Source organism: Microcaecilia unicolor, chromosome 9, assembly GCF_901765095.1.
Source record: "Microcaecilia unicolor chromosome 9, aMicUni1.1, whole genome shotgun sequence".
NCBI classification, from domain to species: domain Eukaryota; kingdom Metazoa; phylum Chordata; class Amphibia; order Gymnophiona; family Siphonopidae; genus Microcaecilia; species Microcaecilia unicolor.
This window is the reverse complement of record NC_044039.1, coordinates 137,585,690-137,606,413: the sequence shown is the minus strand read 5'-3', so window position 1 is coordinate 137,606,413 and position 20,724 is coordinate 137,585,690. Positions and strand designations below refer to the sequence as shown.

At 43.1% G+C, this 20,724-nt stretch overlaps 1 protein-coding gene across 1 annotated transcript in view; it reads right to left on the bottom strand.

The window, feature by feature from the left end:
* Positions 1-13,441: 13,441 nt before the first annotated feature.
* RBM25 (RNA binding motif protein 25) overlaps positions 13,442-20,724 on the bottom strand; it is a 350,786-nt gene continuing 343,503 nt past the window's right edge. Inside the window, exon 18 of the mRNA XM_030214739.1 lies at positions 13,442-14,967. Within this exon, the coding sequence (XP_030070599.1) occupies positions 14,875-14,967 (93 nt within the window). The 3' untranslated portion in view covers positions 13,442-14,874. The remainder of the gene's footprint in view (positions 14,968-20,724) is intronic.

Here is a 20,724-nt window from a genome sequence, read left to right as displayed (position 1 = left end):
GTGATGTCCAAGAACGCCTGAGCCGATAACTGCCACTCTCTGGGATCCAAGGTATGGCGACTGAGAAAGTCCGCCTTGACATTCATGACTCCGGCAATGTGGGCCGCTGACAGCTGTTCCAGGTTCGCTTCCACCCACTGGAATAGATTCATGGCTTCCTTGGCTAGAGGGGCGCTCTTGGTACCTCCCTGGCGGTTGACATAGGCCACAGCCGTGGCATTGTCCGACAGGACCCGTACTGGCTTCAACGCCAAGTACCGGGAGGAACTCCAAAAGCGCCAACCGAATGGCTCTGAGTTCCAGGAGGTGATAGACCACTTTGCCTCTGCAGGAGACCAGAGCCCCTGCGCTGTCCTTCCCATGCAGTGGGCTCCCAGCCCGTCAAAGAGGCATCCGTCGTGACGACAATCCACTCCGGGGTCACAAGAGGCATTCCTGCAGACAACTTGTCTGTCTTCAGCCACCAGCTCAGCGCCTTGCGCACTGCTGGGTCCAAGGGAAGGCGCAGAGCATAATCCTCCGACACCGGAGTCCAGCGCTGCAGCAGAGAGTGTTGTAGTGGTCTCATATGAGCCCTGGCCCAGGGCACTACTTCCATCGTGGCCGTCATAGAGCCCAACAGCTGCACATAGTCCCAAGCCCGAAGCGGAGAGGCTACTAGGAACTGGTCCACCTGAGCCTGAAGTTTGACAATCCGATTGTCTGGCAGGAACACTCTGCCCACTTGGGTGTCGAATCGAACTCCCAGATACTCCAGGGACTGAGTCGGGCGCAGCTGGCTTTCTCCCAGTTGATGATCCACCCCAGGGAGCTCAAAAGAGCAATCACCCGGTCCACAGCTTTGCCGCACTCTGCATAAGAGGGGGCTCGGATCAACCAGTCGTCCAGATAAGGATGGACTTGTACTCCTTCCTTTCGCAGGAAGGCCGCGATGACCACCATTACTTTGGAAAAGGTACGCGGTGCAGTAGCCAACCCGAACGGGAGGGCTCTGACCTGGAAGTGTCGGCCCAGGACTGCAAAACGCAGAAAGCGTGTGATGAGGAGGCCAGATGGGAATATGCAAGTACGCTTCCTTGATGTCCAAGGATGCCAGGAACTCCCCTGCCTTCACTGCCGCTATAACAGAGCGGAGAGTCTCCATGCAAAAGTGCCGAACTTTCAAGGCCCGATTGACCCCTTTGAGGTCGAGGATAGGCCGTACAGAACCTCCTTTGGTACCACAAAGTAAATGGAGTAACGTCCCTTGCCAAGCTGATTTTCTGGCACTGGAACGACCGCACCCAGGCGGATCAGATTGTCCAAGGTCTGCTGCACTGCCACAGCTTTGACCGGAGACTTGCAGGGAGAGAGTACAAACCCGTCTCTTAAGGGTCGGCAGAACTCTAGCTTGTAGCCGTCTGATGACTTCCAGCACCCAAGCGTCTGAAGTTACCCTGGTCCACTCACCCAGAAACGAGGACAGGCGTCCTCCAATCTGCACTGGGCCATGGACCAGGACCCCGTCATTGGGTACGAGACCCTGGGGGAGGACCGGAGGGAGCACCTCCGGGACGGCGGTCTCTGCGAAAGGAATGCTGCTTGGGGAGAAGTTCTCTTGAAGGAAGAGGGGGCAGAGGAGCCCGACTTGCCCGGGCGGGTAACGACGGGCTTCCTGAAACCGTCCTCTGGAGTTACCGGGGCGAGCACTGGCCCGAGCCCTGACCTCTGGTAACCTCTTGCCCTTAGACGTGCCGAGATCGGTCACAATTTTGTCCAGCTCGACCCAAAGAGCAGCTTGCCTTTAAAGGCAACTTAGCCAGGCGGGACTTAGAGGCGTGGTCAGCAGACCAATGTTTCAGCCAAAGCCAGCGCCGCGCAGAGATTGTCTGAGCCATACCTTTAGCCGAGGCTCTCAAGACATCATACAGTAAGTCTGCCAAATAAGCCAAGCCCGATTCCAGGGCCGGCCAATCAGCCCTCAAGGAAGGATCCGAGGGGGAAGCCCGCTGCACAATCGTCAGGCACGCCCTGGCCACATAGGAGCCGCAAACTGAGGCCTGCAAACTTAAGGCAGCCGCCTCGAAGGATGACCTTAAGGCCGCCTCCAATCTTCTGTCTTGGACGTCTTTAAGGGCCGTGCCACCTTCCACCGGCAACGCCGTTTTCTTAGTCACCGCAGTGATTAAAGAATCCACGGTAGGCCAAAGAAAGGCCTCACGTTCACTTTCAGGCAAAGGATAGAGGCGGGACATAGCCCTAGCCACTTTGAGGCTCGCTTCCGGGACATCCCATTGAGCCGAAATTAAGGTGTGCATGGCATCATGCACGTGGAAGGTTCTAGGCGGGCGCTTTGTCCCCAGCATAATGGCGGAGCCAACAGGGGCTGAGGGAGAGACATCCTCTGGAGAGGAAATCTTCAAAATGCTCATGGCCTGCACTAACAGGTTGGGCAAATCCTCTGAGCGAAAGATCCGCGCTGCAGAGGGGTCATCCGCTCCATCCGAGCGGGAATCCGTCTCCTCCAAGGAATCCCCAAAGGACCGTTGGGAGAACTCAGATACGCTGCCCTCATCTACATCAGAGGACACAGAATCCTCTAAGCCCTGGGAATCCACCCGAGGGCGTTTACTTCCGGGGGCCTCAACCCCTTTGTTGGACAAGAGAGAAGGGGCAGCGTTTTGCATAAGGAAGGCCTGATGCAGCAGCAAAATAAACTCGGGGAGAAACCCCCCAGACTGTGTATTTCAGCAGCCTGGGCCACAGCCCTAGAGGCACCCTCAACCGGCGCTCGCAAGAGCGGGGAAGAAACATGCTACGCATCCAAGATGGCGTCCGGCGCGACACTCCACGAAGGAGCCGCGCGGGAAGAACGGCGCTTAACTTTAGCCGCTTTTTTGCCATCGCCCAAATCAAGGGCGGCCATGGCATGAATGTCTCCCAGCTCAAGGGCGGCCCAAGAAGAAGCCGTCCGAGCAGAGTGGCCGGCCAAGATGGCGGAGGCGAGCAGCGGGGGATGGGCGTTTATGGTGGGAAAAAGCGCCGCACCGGAGGAAGACCCGGGACACTGACCGGCCTCCAAACTGACACCCAACAAGGGCGAATCAGACTTTAAAACCCCCGCATCCCCGCTAGAAGCGCACACGCGGTCCGGGGAGCAATTCTTCACGCCCTCGCCCTCCGACGCCATAGGCCACGTGGTCGATCGGGGAACCCCCTGCCCGCTATAAAAAGGTAAAATTACCTGCTTCTCGCTCCGAGCTGTAACGACCTGGTGTCCCAGTGAGTAGCTGCAATAAACGTTTAAATAACGTCGAAATAAACGCCCTTAAGGACGTCCAAAAATTTTTTTTTTTTTAACGGAAACCAGCGGGAGGGGGGAGGAAAAGGAGGGACCTGGCGCCACCAGGTTTGCACTTGCTCAAGAAGAGCCCTCAACCCCAGGTACTCAACAAAACCTAAAGATTAGGCTTGGAGACCTAGCCAGAGCTGCTGCTGTGTGTGACCACCACCTGCTGAGATAGAGAACATACTGAGGAGGTTCCGGCAGCACATGACCACATATAGGGAGGCTAAAGCTTTGCTCTCTATCTCCACCTGCTGGTAGATGGACACAACCCACCAGTCTATGGATTGATCAGCATGATGATATGGAAAGTGAAATTAAAAAACAAACAAACCTCTGACACCGCCCCCACAGCCTCAGCAGAATTTAGTTGCACATGCTCAGCTTAACTTTTTTGTTCTCACAGGAAAGGAAATAGACATTTATTTTATTTTTCTTATTTTGTTTTATTTCAAAAGGAAATAAAAGGTGCCTCGGAAAATGGTAGAGGCTATTATTAAAAACAAAATTACAGAGCACATCCGAGGACATGGATTACTGAGACCAAGTCAGCATGGCTTTTGTGTGGGGAAATCTTGCCTGACCAATTTACTTCAATTCTTTGAAGGAGTGAACAAACATGTGGACAAAGGGGAGTCGGTTGATATTGTGTATCTGGATTTTCAAAAGGCGTTTGACAAGGTACCTCATGAAAGGCTACAGAGGAAATTGGAGGGTCATGGGATAGGAGGAAATGTCCTATTGTGGATTAAAAACTGGTTGAAGGATAGGAAACAGAGAGTGGGGTTAAATGGGCAGTATTCACAATGGAGAAGGGTAGTTAGTGGGGTTCCTCAGGGGTCCGTGCTAGGACCGCTGCTTTTTAATATATTTACAATGATTTAGAGATGGGAGTAACTAGCGAGGTAATTAAATTTGCTGATGACACAAAGTTATTCAAAGTCGTTAAATCACGACAGGATTGTGAAAAATTACAAGAGGACATTACGAGACTGGGAGACTGGGCGGCTAAATGGCAGATGATGTTTAATGTGAGCAAGTGCAAGGTGATGCATGTGGGAAAAAAGAACCCGAATTATAGCTACGTCATGCAAGGTTCCACGTTAGGAGTTACGGACCAAGAAAGGGATCTGGGTGTCGTCATCGATAACACACTGAAACCTTTCTGCTCAGTGTGCTGCTGCGGCTAAGAAAGCGAATAGAATGTTGGGTATTATTAGGAAAGGTATGGAAACAGGTGTGAGGATGTTATAATGCCGTTGTATCGCTCCATGGTGCGACCGCCACCTGAGTATTGTGTTCAATTCTGGTCGCCGCATCTCAAGAAAGATATAGTAGAATTGGAAAAGGTGCAGCGAAGGGCGACTAAAATGATAGCGGGGATGGGACGACTTCCCTATGAAGAAAGACTAAGGAGGCTAGGGCTATACAGCTTGGAGAAGAGACGGCTGAGGGGAGACATGATAGAGGTATATAAAATAATGAGTGGAGTGGAACAGGTGGATGTGAAGCTTCTGTTCACGCTTTCCAAAAATACTAGGACTAGGGGACATGCGATGAAACTACAGTGTAGTAAATTTAAAACAATCGGAGAAAATTTTTCTTCACCCAACGTGTAATTAAACTCTGGAATTCATTGCCGGAGAAAGTGGTGAAGGCGGTTAGCTTAGCAGAGTTTAAAAAGGGGTTGGACGGTTTCCTAAAGGACAAGTCCATAAACCGCTACTAAACGGACTTGGAAAAATCCAAATTCCAGGAATAACATGTATAGAATGTTTGTACATTTGGGAAGCTTGCCAGGTGCCCTTGGCCTGGATTGGCCGCTGTCTGTGGACAGGATGCTGGGCTCGATGGACCCTTGGTCTTTTCCCAGTATGGCATTGCTTATGTACTTATGTACTTATATGTACTTATGATACCTTATGCTTACTTTTAAAGCTGTTTTACTGAGTGACAGTCGTTTTAGGTTCATATTCAACCTGTTCCATTCAACTCCATTCCACGCTGGAGAGCAAAGCAAACCATTATCTGTTTGTGTGAGATCAGGGTCTGTAGACTGCTGTTTGCTTTTTCACACTCTCTGAGATTCAGTAGGGTCTGTTGCCACCACCCATGACTCCCTACGCTTCCCCCTAGCTAGCAACAAAACTTACAGTGGAATCTTAGCTCTACCCCTTCCAAGAAGCAGGCTCAGTCTTCCTGGTTTCTCACAGCTTTTCAGCAAAAGAAAGCTAAATACATGAATTCCCAGCTCTGAGCTGTTTCCCCCCCCCCCAGGAAATACACTGTTCTCTATGTGAGATCAATAGGGGGTCTGTAGCCTCCCTTTCCTCTAGCATAGGAAATCCTAGCTCTGCCCCTTCCAAGAAGTATGTACTTAAGCAGTAGCCTCCCCCACTACTCCCCTTCATCCTTTTTTCGAGACATACAAGTTTACAGATAAGCAAACCTCTCACTCTCTGCATCTCTCCCACCGGCCCCCACCTTGTTATCTGTCCTGTAGCCTCCTTTTACAGACAGAAGCACATAAGCTGTGCCTAAGTCAGCATCCTCAAGCGCAACCCCCTCCCCTTTTCCCATTAAGTAAAGGTTATGTTCTTGTAAGTTCTAAAATGTGCAAGTATGTGACCGGTGTCAAAGAAATGGAATAATTTGATATGACTGATCTGTGTAATTATCACCTAAACTCGAATCTCCTGTTTTAAAGGAGGATAAGTAATCACATACTGCTAAGGCAACTGGTAGATTTTTTGGATGAGCATAATGGTTTAGGCCAGGGCACAGTACCAAAATGTTGCTTTTGCCAATATTAGATGTGTAGCTTGGAGACAGATGCTGAAAATGAGTATGTCATATTATTTCTTGCCATATCTATGGCAGTTAATACTATAAACCACTCCCTTTTGCATGAGATTATTGATATTAGGACTACAGTTTTAGCATGGTTTAAGTTCTTTGACTGAGCCTACTTAAAACAAGAGTTGGGCAGACCACATTAGAGTGGACAAAAGTGGTGCGTCACCAGATTCTGCTCTGTTGTCACTATTTTATTTATATTTATCTTCTATTTGCCAGTAGTTTCAACAACCTGGAGGCAAGCAAAATGTACACACATATGGCATTGTTGGATGCCAGCTTAGAGGAGACGTTGCTTTTATATTATTGCGAATGTCAGATTGTTTGGCAATCATTATTCAGTAGTTAAAGAGAAATAACAGCTTTAAACTTGAAGAAATCCAAGTTGCTGTAGATCTGCTATAAACTAATTATTAAAAGTGTGCCATTCAAATTTTAACAATTGTAATACCACTCATAGTGAAATATTAGGAGTATTATTTGATAACTTATAAGCAAGTCCACAAATGAAAGGTGATTAACTGTGTGTTTTACAGATTGCAGCCGTTTAAAAGAAAGCTGCTTGGTCCCTGATGATATTGTCATGCAAGTGATGGGGCTCTTATGTATCAACCACTGCAGTTCAGGATATATGGCGTTGCCAGCTGTAGTTAAGCCTCTGCAGCTGGTACAATACATTAGTACATAAGTAACGCCACACTGGGAAAAGATCAAGGGTCCATCGAGCCCAGCATCCTGTCCACGACAGCGGCCAATCCAGGCCAAGGGCACCTGGCAAGCTTCCCAAACGTACAAACATTCTATACATGTTATTCCTGGAATTGTGGATTTTCCCCAAGTCCATTTAGTAGTGGTTTATGGACTTGTCCTTTAGGAAACTGTCTAGCCCCTTGTTAAACTCTGCCAAGCTAACCACCTTCACCATGTTCTCCAGCAACGAATTCCAGAGTTTAATTATGCGTTGGGTGAAAAAAAATGTTCTATTTGTTTTAAATTTACTACACTGTAGTTTCATCGTATGCCCCCTAGTCCTAGTATTTTTGGAAAGTGTGAACAGACGCTTCACATCCACCTGTTCCACTCCACTCATTATTTTATATACCTCTATCATGTCTCCCCTCAGCCGTATCTTCTCCAAGCTGAAAAGCCCTAGCCTCCTTAATCTTTCTTCATAGGGAAGTCGTCCCATCCCCGCTATCATTTTAGTCGCCCTTCTCTGCACCTTTTCCAATTCTACTATATTTTTCTTGAGATGCGGCAACCAGAATTGAACACAATACTCATGGTGCGGTGCAATGGAGCGATACAACGGCATTATAACATCCTCACACCTGTTCTCAATACCTTTCCTAATAATACCCAAACATTCTATTCGCTTTCCTAGCCGCAGCAGCACACTGAGCAGAAGGTTTCAGTGTATTATCGATGACGACACCCAGATCCCTTTCTTGGTCCATAACTCCTAACATGGAACCTTGTATGACGTAGCTATAATTCGGGGTTTTTTTTTTCCCCACGTGCATCACCTTGCACTTGCTCACATTAAACGTCATCTGCCATTTAGCCGCCCAGTCCCATAAGGTCCTTCTGTAATTTTTCACAATCCTGTCACGAGTTGACTTTGAATAACTTTGTCTCATCAGTAAATTTAATTACCCTCGCTAGTTACTCCCATCTCTAAATCATTTATAAATATATTAAAAAGCAGCAGTCCTAGCACTGACCCCTGAGGAACCCCACTAACTACCCTTCTCCATGTGAATACTGCCCATTTAAACCCACTCTCTGTTTCCCATCCTTCAACCAGCTTTTAATCCACAATAGGACATTTCCTCCTATCCCATGACCCTCCAATTTCCTCTGTAGCTTTTCATGAGGTACCTTGTCAAACACCTTTGGAAAATCCAGATACACAATATCAACCGGCTCCCCTTTGTCCACGTTGTTTACTCCTTCAAAGAATTGAAGTAAATTGGTTCAGGCAAGATTTCCCCACACAAAAGCCGTGCTGACTTGGTCTCAGTAATCCATGTCCTTGGATGTGCTCTGTAATTTTGTTTTTGATAATAGCCTCTACCATTTTCCCCGGCACCGATGTCAGACTCACCGGTCTATAATTTCCCGGGTCTCCCCTGGAACCTTTTTTAAAAATCGGCGTTACATTGGCCACCCTCCAATCTTCCGGTACCACGCTCGATTTTAAGGATAAATTGCATATCACTAACAGTAGCTCCGCAAGCTCATTTTTCAGTTCTATCAGTACTCTAGGATGAATACCATCCGGTCCAGAAGAATTGCTACTCTTCAGTTTGCTGAACTGCCCCATTACGTCCTCCAGGTTTACCGTGAAGTCAGTTTCTCCGACTTTTCCGCTTGAAATACCATTTCCGACTCCGGTATCCCACCCAAATCTTCTTCGGTGAAGACTGAAGCAAAGAATTCATTCAATCTCTCCGCTATGTCTTTATCTTCCTTGATTGTCCCTTTTACCCCTCGGTCATCCAGTGGCCCAACCGATTCTTTTGCTGGCTTCCTGCTTTTAATATACGAAAAAAAATTTTTGCTGTAATTTTTGCCTTTAATGCTATCTTTTTTTTCGTATTTCCTCTTGGCCTTCATCTTCGCCTTGCATTTGCTTTGACACTCCTTATGCTGCTTCTTGTTATTTTCATACGGTTCCTTCTTCCATTTCTGAAGGCAATTCTTTTAGCCCTAGTAGCTTCCTTCACCTCACTTTTCAACCAGGCCGGCTGTCTTTTGGACTTCCGTCTTTCTTTTCTAATTCGCGGAATATGTTTGGCCTGGGCCTCCAGGATGGTATTTTTGAACAGCGTCCATGCCTGTTGTACAGTTTTTTACCCTCTCAGTTATCCCCCTTAAGTTTTTTTTAACCATTCTTCTCATTTTATCATAGTCGCCTTTTTTAAAGTTAAATGCTAACGTATTTGACTTCTGTGTATAGTTAGTTAAGGTTGATATCAAAACTGATATTATGATCACTGTTATCAAGCGGCCCCAGTACCATAACGGTCCCTCACCAGATCATGTGCTCCACACTAAGGACCAAATCTAGATTTTTCCTTCTCTCGTCGACTCCTGCACCAGCTGCTCCATAAAGCTGTCCTTGATTTTCATCAAGGAATTGTACCTCTAGCGTGTACCGATATTACATTTACCCAGTCTATATTTGGATAATTGACGTCACCCATTATCACATGCCCATTTTGTTTGCCTCTCTGATTTCTTATATCATTTCTGCGTCTACCTGCTCATCCTGGCAAGGTGGACGGTAGTACACTCCTATCACAGTCATTTTCCCTTTTATACATGGAATTTCAACCCACAATGATTCAAGGTGTGATTTGTGTCCTGCTGAATTTGTAATCTATCTGAGTCAAGGCTCTCGTTAATATACAATGCTACCCCTCCACCAGTCCGGTACCACCCTATTACTACGATATACTTTGTACCCCGGTATGACAGTGTCCCACTGGTTATCCTCCTTCCACCAGGTCTCAGTAATGCCTATTATATCCAATTTTCATTTAGTGCAATATATTCCAACTCTCCCATCTTATTTCTTAGACTCCTAGCATTTGCATATAGACATTTTCAGAGTATGTTTGTTGTTCCTATTTGCATGATGCTTAGTACTTGACACTATTGATTTGCCATCTTTCGTCTGATCTTTAGTTGTATTTAAGGGCACCTGGCCTACCACAGTTTGTTGTGCAACCTCACTATCCAGAAACCCTATCTTCCCTGTTTGGGAGGTATCCTTGCAAGATACCTTATCCCGAACCATGCGCTTTTGAGCGACTGTCGGCCTTCCCCCCCAATTCTAGTTTAAAAGCTGCTCTATCTCCTTTTTAAATGCCGATGCCAGCAGCCTGGTCCCACCCTGGTTAAGGTGGAGCCCATCCTTTCGGAATAGGCTCCCCCTTCCCCAGAATGTGCCCAGTTCCTAACAAATCTAAAACCCTCCTCCCTGCACCATCATCTCATCACGCCTTGAGACTCCGGAGCTCTGCCCTGTCTCTTTAGCCCTGCGCGTGGAACAGGTAGCATTTCAAAAAATGCTACCCTAGAGGATCTGGATTTGAGCTTTCTACCTAAGAGCCTAATTTGGCTTCCAGAACCCCCCTCCCACATTTTCCTATGTCATTGGTACCCACATGTACCAAGACAGCTGACTCCTCCCCAGCACTATCTAAAATTCTATAATTGTTGCATAGTTGACTGGAGTGAGCACTGACTTGAAAAGTTTAATTTTGTTAAAAACACTTCATGGAAAGGCATGCAGCCTATTTTAGGTCTGTGTTGATACCCTAAAACACGAGGATGTTACATTCCTCTGATAAGAAATTGCTTTCAGGTGCTAGCAGCTAACTGTTAATGCAGCTGAAAATGAGCTAGGGCCTTTAGTTGCTGTGCCGATTCTTTGGAAAAATATATTCCAGGCAGAGCCAACTACTTGAAATTTAAAAAAAAAAAAAAAAGGCTTTTTTTAATAGGCATTTGGGGATAACATATGTTAATCTTTCTGTACATTATATTGTTCATGTTTTAATACTGCCAGTGTTTCATAATCTACCAAGTGTTGACCGAGATTGAAGAAAGTAATTGAAGAAAAAAATAAAAATATCCCAGCTCAATACGATTTTCATATTCGTTCTTTCCAAGTATGCAACAGTGTCAAATCTTGTATATGTTCTTCCCTTTCCAAAGAACATAGACTAAAACCATTAAATATTGCCTCCTACATATATTTTGAGGATAAGTAAACAGTCAGTCCACCTTTAAGAAAGCCTTAAAGTAAAATGAATATGCAATACAACTGAATGATAAAAGCAAGGACAATCGCATTGCAAGTCCTTAACTGTGTCCAGAAGCTATGAGTTAGCCTGCATGTATTTTTTGGGGGAAAGGAGGGCTCAGTAGTTTATTCATGCTCCTTTGGGTTTCAAGTTTAATTGGATTTGCCCCCAAATGAGCTAATGTACCATGTCTTCATTTACAGGTACTATTGCTTTTTTTTTTTCTCATTTATCCATGCAGCTCATCAATAACAGTGATAATCCTCTGGCTGAGAGGAACAGAAGAGTTATTTGGGGAACCCAACAAAATTGCACTCAATTCAGGAAGGGCATTGCTGTTAAGAGATGGCTGGGACTCCTTCCCAAGAACTGTGAGCACTACCTCTGCAGCATCTTCACTTCAGCTGACAGGAGCAGGAAGTATGCTCTGGAACTGAACTTGGGTCTGTCATCTGGCAGAGTACAGCACTGGTGCTGGGTCATCCAGCTGGGTCTAATATCTTAAGGTTTAAGTTACCAGAGGTAATTACTAACTCCCTACTAAATTTAAAAACACAAGAATCACTCAAATAACTGCACACCCTAAACATCTCAGTATGGACAATATTTCATCACACGTGATATCATGAAGGCGTGGTCTCTTGTAATGTTTTTTTCCTTGATTTATTTTCCTTTTAATTTGCTCATCTTTTTTCCCCATGATGTGGACTGGATTGATTCTTGGTTGTACTTTTTTGGAAATATTATAATAAAAAAAAGAAATATACTAAATTTCATATAGTCAAAATAAGCAGCTACAGAAGTGCAAGTTTTCCTTTTCTTCGTGAGTGAGGTTTGCTTGTTTTTTTTTTTAAATTTATAAGGTACTATTTTGCCATCATACTGGGCATAATTAATCAAATGTGTTGTAGACAGCTCAAGTTACCATTAGAAATTCAGTTGCTTAGAGTGTACTAAGATGCTCAAAAGATCCAAGATCACTGGTTTGGTAGAAATGTCAGATCCTTAGACCAATGGTGCTTGTGAGGTTTTTCAAACTATTCATTTTGTATTTTCTTAGCTCTGTTGACATCTCTTTCTGTCTCTCTCTTTACTGTTGTATCCTAACTTTTGAACTTAAAATTAATAAAAAAAAATGTACTTCCACATACCCTCTTTTTCGTTAATGCTTACACCTATGTGATACCTACACTGGATTCTGATAAGGACCAGAACAATCTCACTCTGATTTACTAACATTTTTAATGGTGGAAGTAGCTATAGAAGAAAAACTCTCAAAAGTTAAACCCTAATGTCTAAAGAAGTAAGGGTCCTAATGATCTGAATTGCCAATGAACTATGTTACAAACCCAAAACACAGAACACGGCATGCTAAAAAGGGCTGTGTACTGCAAAAGGAGGGGGGGGGATAAATACTTTTCTAAGATTTTGTTGTTCTGAATTTAACATTACAGTAGGCTGGATATAGGAGTCCTGTCATGAGAAATCCATTCATGCTCTTACTAGCAGCATGAGGCTTAAATGAAAGATGGTGGTATGTTTTCTAACACTATCTGGAAAATACAATTCTCTACCCTCAAACTGAGTGTATCGTCAGAGTGAAGTGCGGAGCTGAATTGCTGTCAAACCCTGACTGGGAGGACCCTGAAGCAGCTATGCTTGTCAGCTTGAGCGAATGCTGGCCACCGTTGGTCCGGTTCGGGGTGGTTCAGAGGATTACTGATATGCACAACACGGTTCCAGATGAAAGAAGTAGCATGGTTGCTGACCGTGATAGTGACGTCCATGCATAGCTAAGTACCAAAGCATTTGACTTCAAGTGATTGCATGAGCAAACATAAGAGGGGCATACAAGTGTTTATCTGTTTAAATTAAGACACATTTTTTTGGACACTTTGTTGAATTTTTGTCTATAATATAGAAGGTTTTTTGCCAATGATGAGGAACAGATCATATTGACCAAATACCTAGGTCAGTTTGATCACTATCAGCTCATTAGACCTTTCGGTCTGGAGTGCCTTGAGAGTTTTCCTTTTTTCAAGGGGTAGACATTCACTCATTTTTCTGCTATTTCTGGTGTGGACTATTTAATTTATTGGGATACAGTCAACTGAAACCATTTTCGAACCAATCTCAGAATATATCGAACCACCTCTGCTTGCGCTTGGATCTACAGAGCACACTGTTCAAAATTGTCTGCCAAGGTCGTTCTGACCAGTATGGATTCTGATTAACAACTGGTGTAATGAAAAATGCAAAGCGACACTTTCCCAGTTTTTCATTCTTGGAAAAATGCTATAATAGGGAATTTTTCAGATAAGATCCAACCTGGAAAAGAGGTGGGGTGTGGGGAAGCACCCTCTGACCCAAAGCCTTACTCAAACCATATTGCCCACAAATGTGATTTCATTCAGTTGATACTTGAACATAAATTTCTCTTGGCTTCGGTAAACACATGCTACTTTAATATCATTTATTAAACAAACCTCTGAAGAATCAGAGTCTCCAGATCAAATATATACATTTTTTTCATATCTGAAATATTTACATAGTGGAACCTTATGATCCCATTATTTGTTAAGAAAACAAATTTTCAAATGTCCTCTTAAAATGCAAATCTAGCAACAGGTCACAGCTTGGCTTTCTAAACAGGCCTACTAATACTCCTCTGTTTAATACAGTATAAAGATACTGGAACAGATTTACTGGTTTTACTATAAGGACTGAGTTACAGTTAAAAAAAAAAAAAAAAAAGAAGCTGATTTTGTTTGTCCTGGAATGGAACTGCCTATGTCAATTTGCCTTGGGATATAGAAATAAAAAAAATGTAATGTACATCTTGCCAGTTATGTTGATCATTTTATGCATAAATAAAAACAATTTTTAGACAAGGAAGCAAAAGTATCACTGTTTCAATGTTATGGCAGACTGCTTATCAGTACAAAAAGAAATACCATGATAAACTTGGGGGTCCTGTCTGTCCAGTCAGTTTGAAAGCAGATAAAAATGCACTGCTTCAATTCAGATATCCATGCACTATACTGTGCTCTATTGTATTCTTTTCCTTTCCAAATTTTGTAGGAATTTCATAAAATTCATCAAGATGGTAGATAGCAAAATTACTAAACTGGCACACAGAGTTCACTGAGATTCTGCCCCATTCCAAACATCTGAGCAAAGGGTAAAAAAAGCCTACCTATATATTATTAATCAAGGTAATAGAACACACATTTGTAGAAGGATCCTTCAGACCAACTTTCTCAGAGTTCTAGGCAATTACTACTACTTTTCCTGCATGTTTCTGTAGGAATGAAAGTTTTAAAATGAGTCCTTGTTTCTAAAGGAGTCAAGGGGATCATTTTACAAATAAAAATCTGGATCAGTCACTGAAGCACGTTGTTACATTCCACATATAAAATCCAATCCTTCAGAAAGTTTGCTCTTTGCATTCTCTCTTTAAAACAAAAAGGCTGAAAGCTCAGATGTTTAGGAAAGAAATCCTTCTCTCAGTGCGTAACTGATACTGTTTCAACATTAAGTGCAAACATTTGCAAAACCAACTGGAGAGTCATTTTAATATATACAAAGGAAAAAAAATAACAGAACAAGATTACCAAAGTGACTTAGACAACAGCTGCAGCTTATAAAACATCCCAGTAATTTTACTTTGAGTCTTATAAAGATAACCGATGAGAAACTGAGATGGGTTTCTACCCAAAGAAGGACCATGAGCAGAGGACAAAAAAAAATTCACATTTTCTACATAAAAAATACAGATCTCACAAATGCTTCTGAGGACAAAGAAAACTCGAAGTCCTTAAACGATGGAAGGAAAAAAACTGAAGTCTGAAAGAGCTTGAAATGTGGCTTGAAGTTCTATTTAACAAGTCCAATTTTCTTGGCTTCAGTTTCATATATCAATAACCTCCACATTTTCACTATAAAAACTTCTGCTTCTTCATCTAGAACCTAAAAAGAGTGAACACAAATCAAATGAGTGGACAAGCACCACATATATCTGCAACTCAGCAATGATCAAAAAAAGTACAGGCGTGTCCAGGCATCTATGAATGTACAAATTAAATTAATTTTGTTCAAGCTAAACTCATTTCTGTTAAACTGTTAAAATGGTACTATGCTCACTTTTAGTATAGTGTTCATCAAGATCTCAAATAGCAGTTAACAGCTCAATGTTTAAGTTTTTCATAGCACACACATCTGGTATAAAACAAAGAACAGCTAAACCTTGGGGAACAGATTAGTTGTCCATAAAAAATAGTGGCAGCATATATTACTGAGAGCTGAGAAGTCATGATCTGCAGAAGGCAGAGGTTGCTGTATTCTAATCATGTTAGTATAAAATGATTACATTCTCAGCACTGCAGATTAAAAAATAAAATAAAATACACATTCCCCCCACATTTATGCTGCCCTTGACTAGCATTTAATCAACAAAATAAATTTTGAGAAAAATGTGGTATAACTTCTTTTAAACTAGAGAATGACACAGGGACAAAGTCTGTCCCTGTCCCCACCGCATCCCATTGGGCTCTCTCCCCATTCCCACAGGTCCTGTTTCTATCCCAATCTGCAGAAGCCTCAAACACTTAGGATTTTATATTTAAATCTTTTTATTAAAGTACTAGTAAAAAAGGCACGTTTCTGAGACCAATGAAACAGGCGCTAGCAAGGTTTTCAGCAGAGTGTGTATGTTTGAGAGAGTGTGTGTGAGAGTGACTGTGTGAGAGAGAGAGAAACGGAGTGAATGTGGGTGTGTGTGACATAGTTTGAGGCTGTCTGTGTGAGAGTGTGTGTGAGAGAAAGAATGAGAGTGTACGGCAGGGGCCCCCCTCCGTCAAGGCGTTTTGGAAAAGAAGCAGGAGATCCCAAGGGGTCACGTTGTGACGCAAGGGCGGGGCAGACACTCATGGAGAAAAAGCGATCTACACCATGACACATTTAGAATGTTGGGAAACTTGAGGCTTCATTAGAATGTTGAGGTGCGTTTTATATAGAGAGATAAAAAGGAATATTCTGTGCAACTGTTTATAAATCACAAATAGAAAACAATAACAGCAATGAGTTATAATAACTCCCTCCCCACAATAGCTGACTTCTACTACCCCAAGGAATCCTAATCCACCCTGTTAAAATGTTCAGGACTACAAAATACAACCCGCTCTATATGAAAACACCGTCGTCTGCATCACTCTAACATAAATAACTGTCCAATTCACTAATAGCCTTCCAAGTAGAGAATGACACTGGACAGTTTGTCCCCATCAGCTCTGTCCCCATAGGTTCTGACCCTGCAAGCTCTGTCCCTGTGGTTACTGCGTGTCCCCATCCCGTATGTCATTCTCTATTCAAGAAATATAAAAAAAAAGCATGGTACTGTCATGCAACTAATGACCATTTGGGATACAACAGAATTACTAACATCTATTCTTCAACAGTCCAATTTAAGCAAACATTTCATTTTAGGTGATCATTTTATCTTTTAATAAGTACCGTTTCTCACCGTAACAGGGGTTTTCAATAGACAGTAGGTTTGAGCATGTACACATGGGCAACATCACATGGAGCTCAGAATTAGTATAAAGTTTTAATGCTTTCTAGTATATATTTGTGGCTTTTTCTTCGGTTCATATGCTAAAACATGTTTTGCCCAGTAAGAGTGCCTTTCTGGGATTTGCCTCCACATTAATTAACTCGTAGAGGAGTGTCTTGGCATATGCAGCACATCAGGATCAACACTGACCTTCAACTACAGTTTTCTAAACCATGAGACCAATGAAATACTTTCAGGTCAAGATGACTATGCAGTACTCTGGTTCTTATAAGGGGGCAGGATGCCGCCCCTACTAAACTACTTGGGTGACTTTCTTTTTGTCAATATATATAATCATTACATATTATTAATGCTTTAATGGGTAGAGAACACTAAGATATTCACAATGAGATAGCGTTGGGGGGGGGGGGGGGGCGTGTTTTGCACACTCCCAACTCTGCTTAGCTTTACTCTTAGGTCCCACCCCCCAGGGATTTTTTTTTGTCTGCTTTGACCAATTTGGTCCCATTTTGGTTAAATCTGGTACAGCAATGTGTAGATACCAGATATTACAGACCCTCGGTGACATTGCTACGTCACCATTAAGAAGCATGCAGCTTCTCTTCCTGTTTTCCACCTTCACATGCTGCAAGGAAGCCATGTTTGATCCGAGACCATGCTTCTCTGCTGATACTCCTTCATGCACCCCTCACTGCCATCAAGAAGCACATAGCTTCTCTTCCAGCTTTCCAGTACTGTATGTGCAGTATGTTTTGGACCCAGGACTCCACATTTTCAGCAAGGCAACTGTTTTTGATTTGAGACTATGCTTCTCTGCAAGGGAACTATAATATTTGGCCCTGGGACCCCATTTCTGCAGCGAAAGAACCATTTTTGATTTGACATCATGCTTCTATGCAGTAATGTTTGGACTTGGGACTCCGCTTTTGCAGCGAAGGAACCATTTCTGATTTGAGATCATGCCTCTATGCAATACGTTTTGGACTTGGGACCCTGCTTTTGCAGCGAGGGAACAGTTTTTGATTTGAGACCATGCTTCTATGCAAGGGAACATAATTTATGGATATGGGACCCCACTTTTTCAGAGTGGGAGCTATTTTGATCTCACATGCTGCTTCTAACAATTCTTGGTGGAGCACTGGATGATAGTAAAGGAAACGCTAAAGAAAGTGAACATTAACCCATTAGTGCCCAATGTTCCCATAATAAGCCGTATGGGAATGTTGGGCACTAATGGGTTAAAAAGATTTTTTGATCAGAGACCTTGTTTTTCCTGCTAGTGAACCATTTTTGGCTGGAGACCATGCTTTTACAGAAATGGAACATTGGTAAGATTCTTGTGCACAATGAATTGTATTGCAGTACTCTACGTATACCTATTCCTGTCTGTCGTTTCTGTATTTCTGTTCACATTGTCTGCTGTAAACGACAACTTTAGTGAAGCTGAACGTGCAGTAGATAAATATGGTTCTCTTGCTCGTTGCTGTATTTTGTTCACCTGCTTCTGTACAATGCTGTTTGAGCAGTCCTTATTGTAAAATATACTGCTCTTATATGGTGCTCAAATTGCCTGCTGTATAAGAAGCACAATCCTGCCTATACAATTTTTATTCTTTTTCAGTTGCTTAGTGTCAATAAACAATATTTAAATACAGATAACCCGATGCTTGTTCTTCCTGCATGGACTTTTCACTTACCTGAAAACAGGTCAGTCCCGTTTACATCAGAAAAGTGAGACTGTACTGTATAATAATATAATCTATATCTATAATTTTTTTTTAAACAATATTGGCTCCTATGGCGGGAAGAACCCTAGTGAGTTGTCAGGATTCTTGTGACAGTAAAGGAGACTGCAGATCATCCTGGTAATTGTAAATGTTTACGCTCAGGGGCTCATGTTACAATACTCTGATGTTCTTGTTACAGGGTGGCTGTGTGGTGTATGGGGGGGGGGTCTGAGGGGGGAGGGGGGGAGGGGGGAAACTAAAGGTCACCATTACTGTTAAAAGTATTTTGTTGGGGGGATTATAAAGCGGTGATAAACGGTGGGACCGGAATACAAGTTATTCTGGATTATTGGGGGGGGGGGGGGGGGGGGGGGATAGGTAGGATGATGGTCAAAGCTTTTCATTTTGAAGGCTGGGGGGAGGGGGGAATGTTTATTTGGTGCAGGTAGTGGGAAGAAGGTGAGTGTGCAGATGGTGTATGGGAATGTGGGGGGGGAAGGTTTTGGAATCCACACTTGTCCAATGATCAGATGTTATATGAATCTACATCTAGGACTTTTGGTATCTCCCAAATCAATGAGAGTTAAAAGAAAGGGGAGGGTGGGATGGGCCCATCTCTCCTCAGAAGTGGACACTATAGAATATTTTGGTTGTAATTTCTTAGGAATGGTTACATGAACAGCTTGATTGTTTCCTGGAATGTGGCATAACATTGCCAATTAAGCACAAGCAAAATCCCATAGGCACTTAACAGGTGTAATGTTGCAGGAGACACATCTTGATATAGAACATGCTAAATTGAAAAGGTAGTGGGTGGGAGACTATATTGCAGCACTGACAGCTAATAAGGTGGGCTGTGTGGTACTCTTCCATAAAAGCCCGATGGCAGAGATACATTATGCTGTAAGTGGGAGGGGAAGGGTGCTATATATTGGCACATGTAACAGTGAGAGACAGCAATATTTACTGTGCATACATATGCGCCTAATACCTATGATAAATTTTTTTTGGGCAAAGATCATAGCTACCATGGGTGATATCCTTCTCACTGTAGGGGAGAGGAATTTCAGTTGTGTTCACGACCCTTTGTTGGATGAGTCAAAACCCTCTGCCACAAGATATATTAGAACCTGTTAACGGGATCCCCTTGTTTCTTGCAGCTCCAGATTTATTAGATCTGTGGAAGATTTTGCATCCACAAGATGACTACACCCCACCACTCAAGAGCTCATGTTTCTCAATCAAGGGTAGATTATTTATTGGTTTCTTAATCTTAGTTTACAAGTGTACAGTCAGCAGAAACAGACTCATATGAGATTTTGGCTCATGCTGTGGTCTGGATTGAAATCTATTACCAATCTAATAGTAAGAGAACCTATCTAGAAATTCTTACCTGAACTATTTCATGATGTGAAATTTCATGACTTCCTCATAGGCAAGAGGCAGGAATTCCTCATAGGCAAGTGCAGGAATGCGTGTGTGGGTGGGGGGAATTATATGGGGTTGGTAAAATTGGCTTAAGGGAACATTTTAAAAAGATTTTTATTTGGAATGGGGAATTTAAATATTTGCGTGTTTCGTTGTTTTTTTTTTTACTTTGAATTTTTATTGAAATAACATCTCAAACATAACAACGAGCCATTGGCTCCAGCACATGACAATGCAACAATTTAATTTTTATTTTAACATTATGCGTATAACCCTTTTATCCCCCTCCCCCACTAACCCCTCAACAACTGATTCCCTCAACAGCCCAAACCCCCCTAAATCCCCCAATATCTGTTAAATGATTCCATTTAGGTGCCTCTGGATTATATCTCCCCTTGCGCTTATCAGTCAATTTTTCCAACTCTATAATAGTTTTAAATTTCTCAGCCCAATTACCTACAGTTGGCCCAGCGGACTTTTTCCAATGCATTGCAATAGTGATTTTTGCGGCGGCTAACCCCATTCTCTTGAATCTCTGTTGCCATCTTTTTCCCCTCTGGTTCCCCCACCCCAGGAGGCACCATTTAGGATCACATGGAAAAGTACCTTCTAGAACTTTAGACAACCTATCCGTTATATCTTTCCAATAAGGCTGAATCAAACTGCACCCCTACCAAATATGAAAAAAAGTTCCCGTCTCCCTTCCACATCTCCAACAGCTATCAGAAGCCTCAGGGAACATTCTTTTAATTCTATCAGGTGTATATCATCATCTGCTCAGCACTTTATACGCATTTTCTTTAATAAGCACACACACCGAGGCTTTCTTGACTTCCAAGCATACCCTCCCTCCATTCTGTCTCCAAAACATCCTGATTCAAGTCCTTTTTCCCCATGCCTCCATATAGATCATTTTCATAAAACTCTGCCCCCTGAGGTGTCCATATATCCATGAAATTCCTTTCCCCCAATTATCCATATCCCCCCATACTTTTTCAA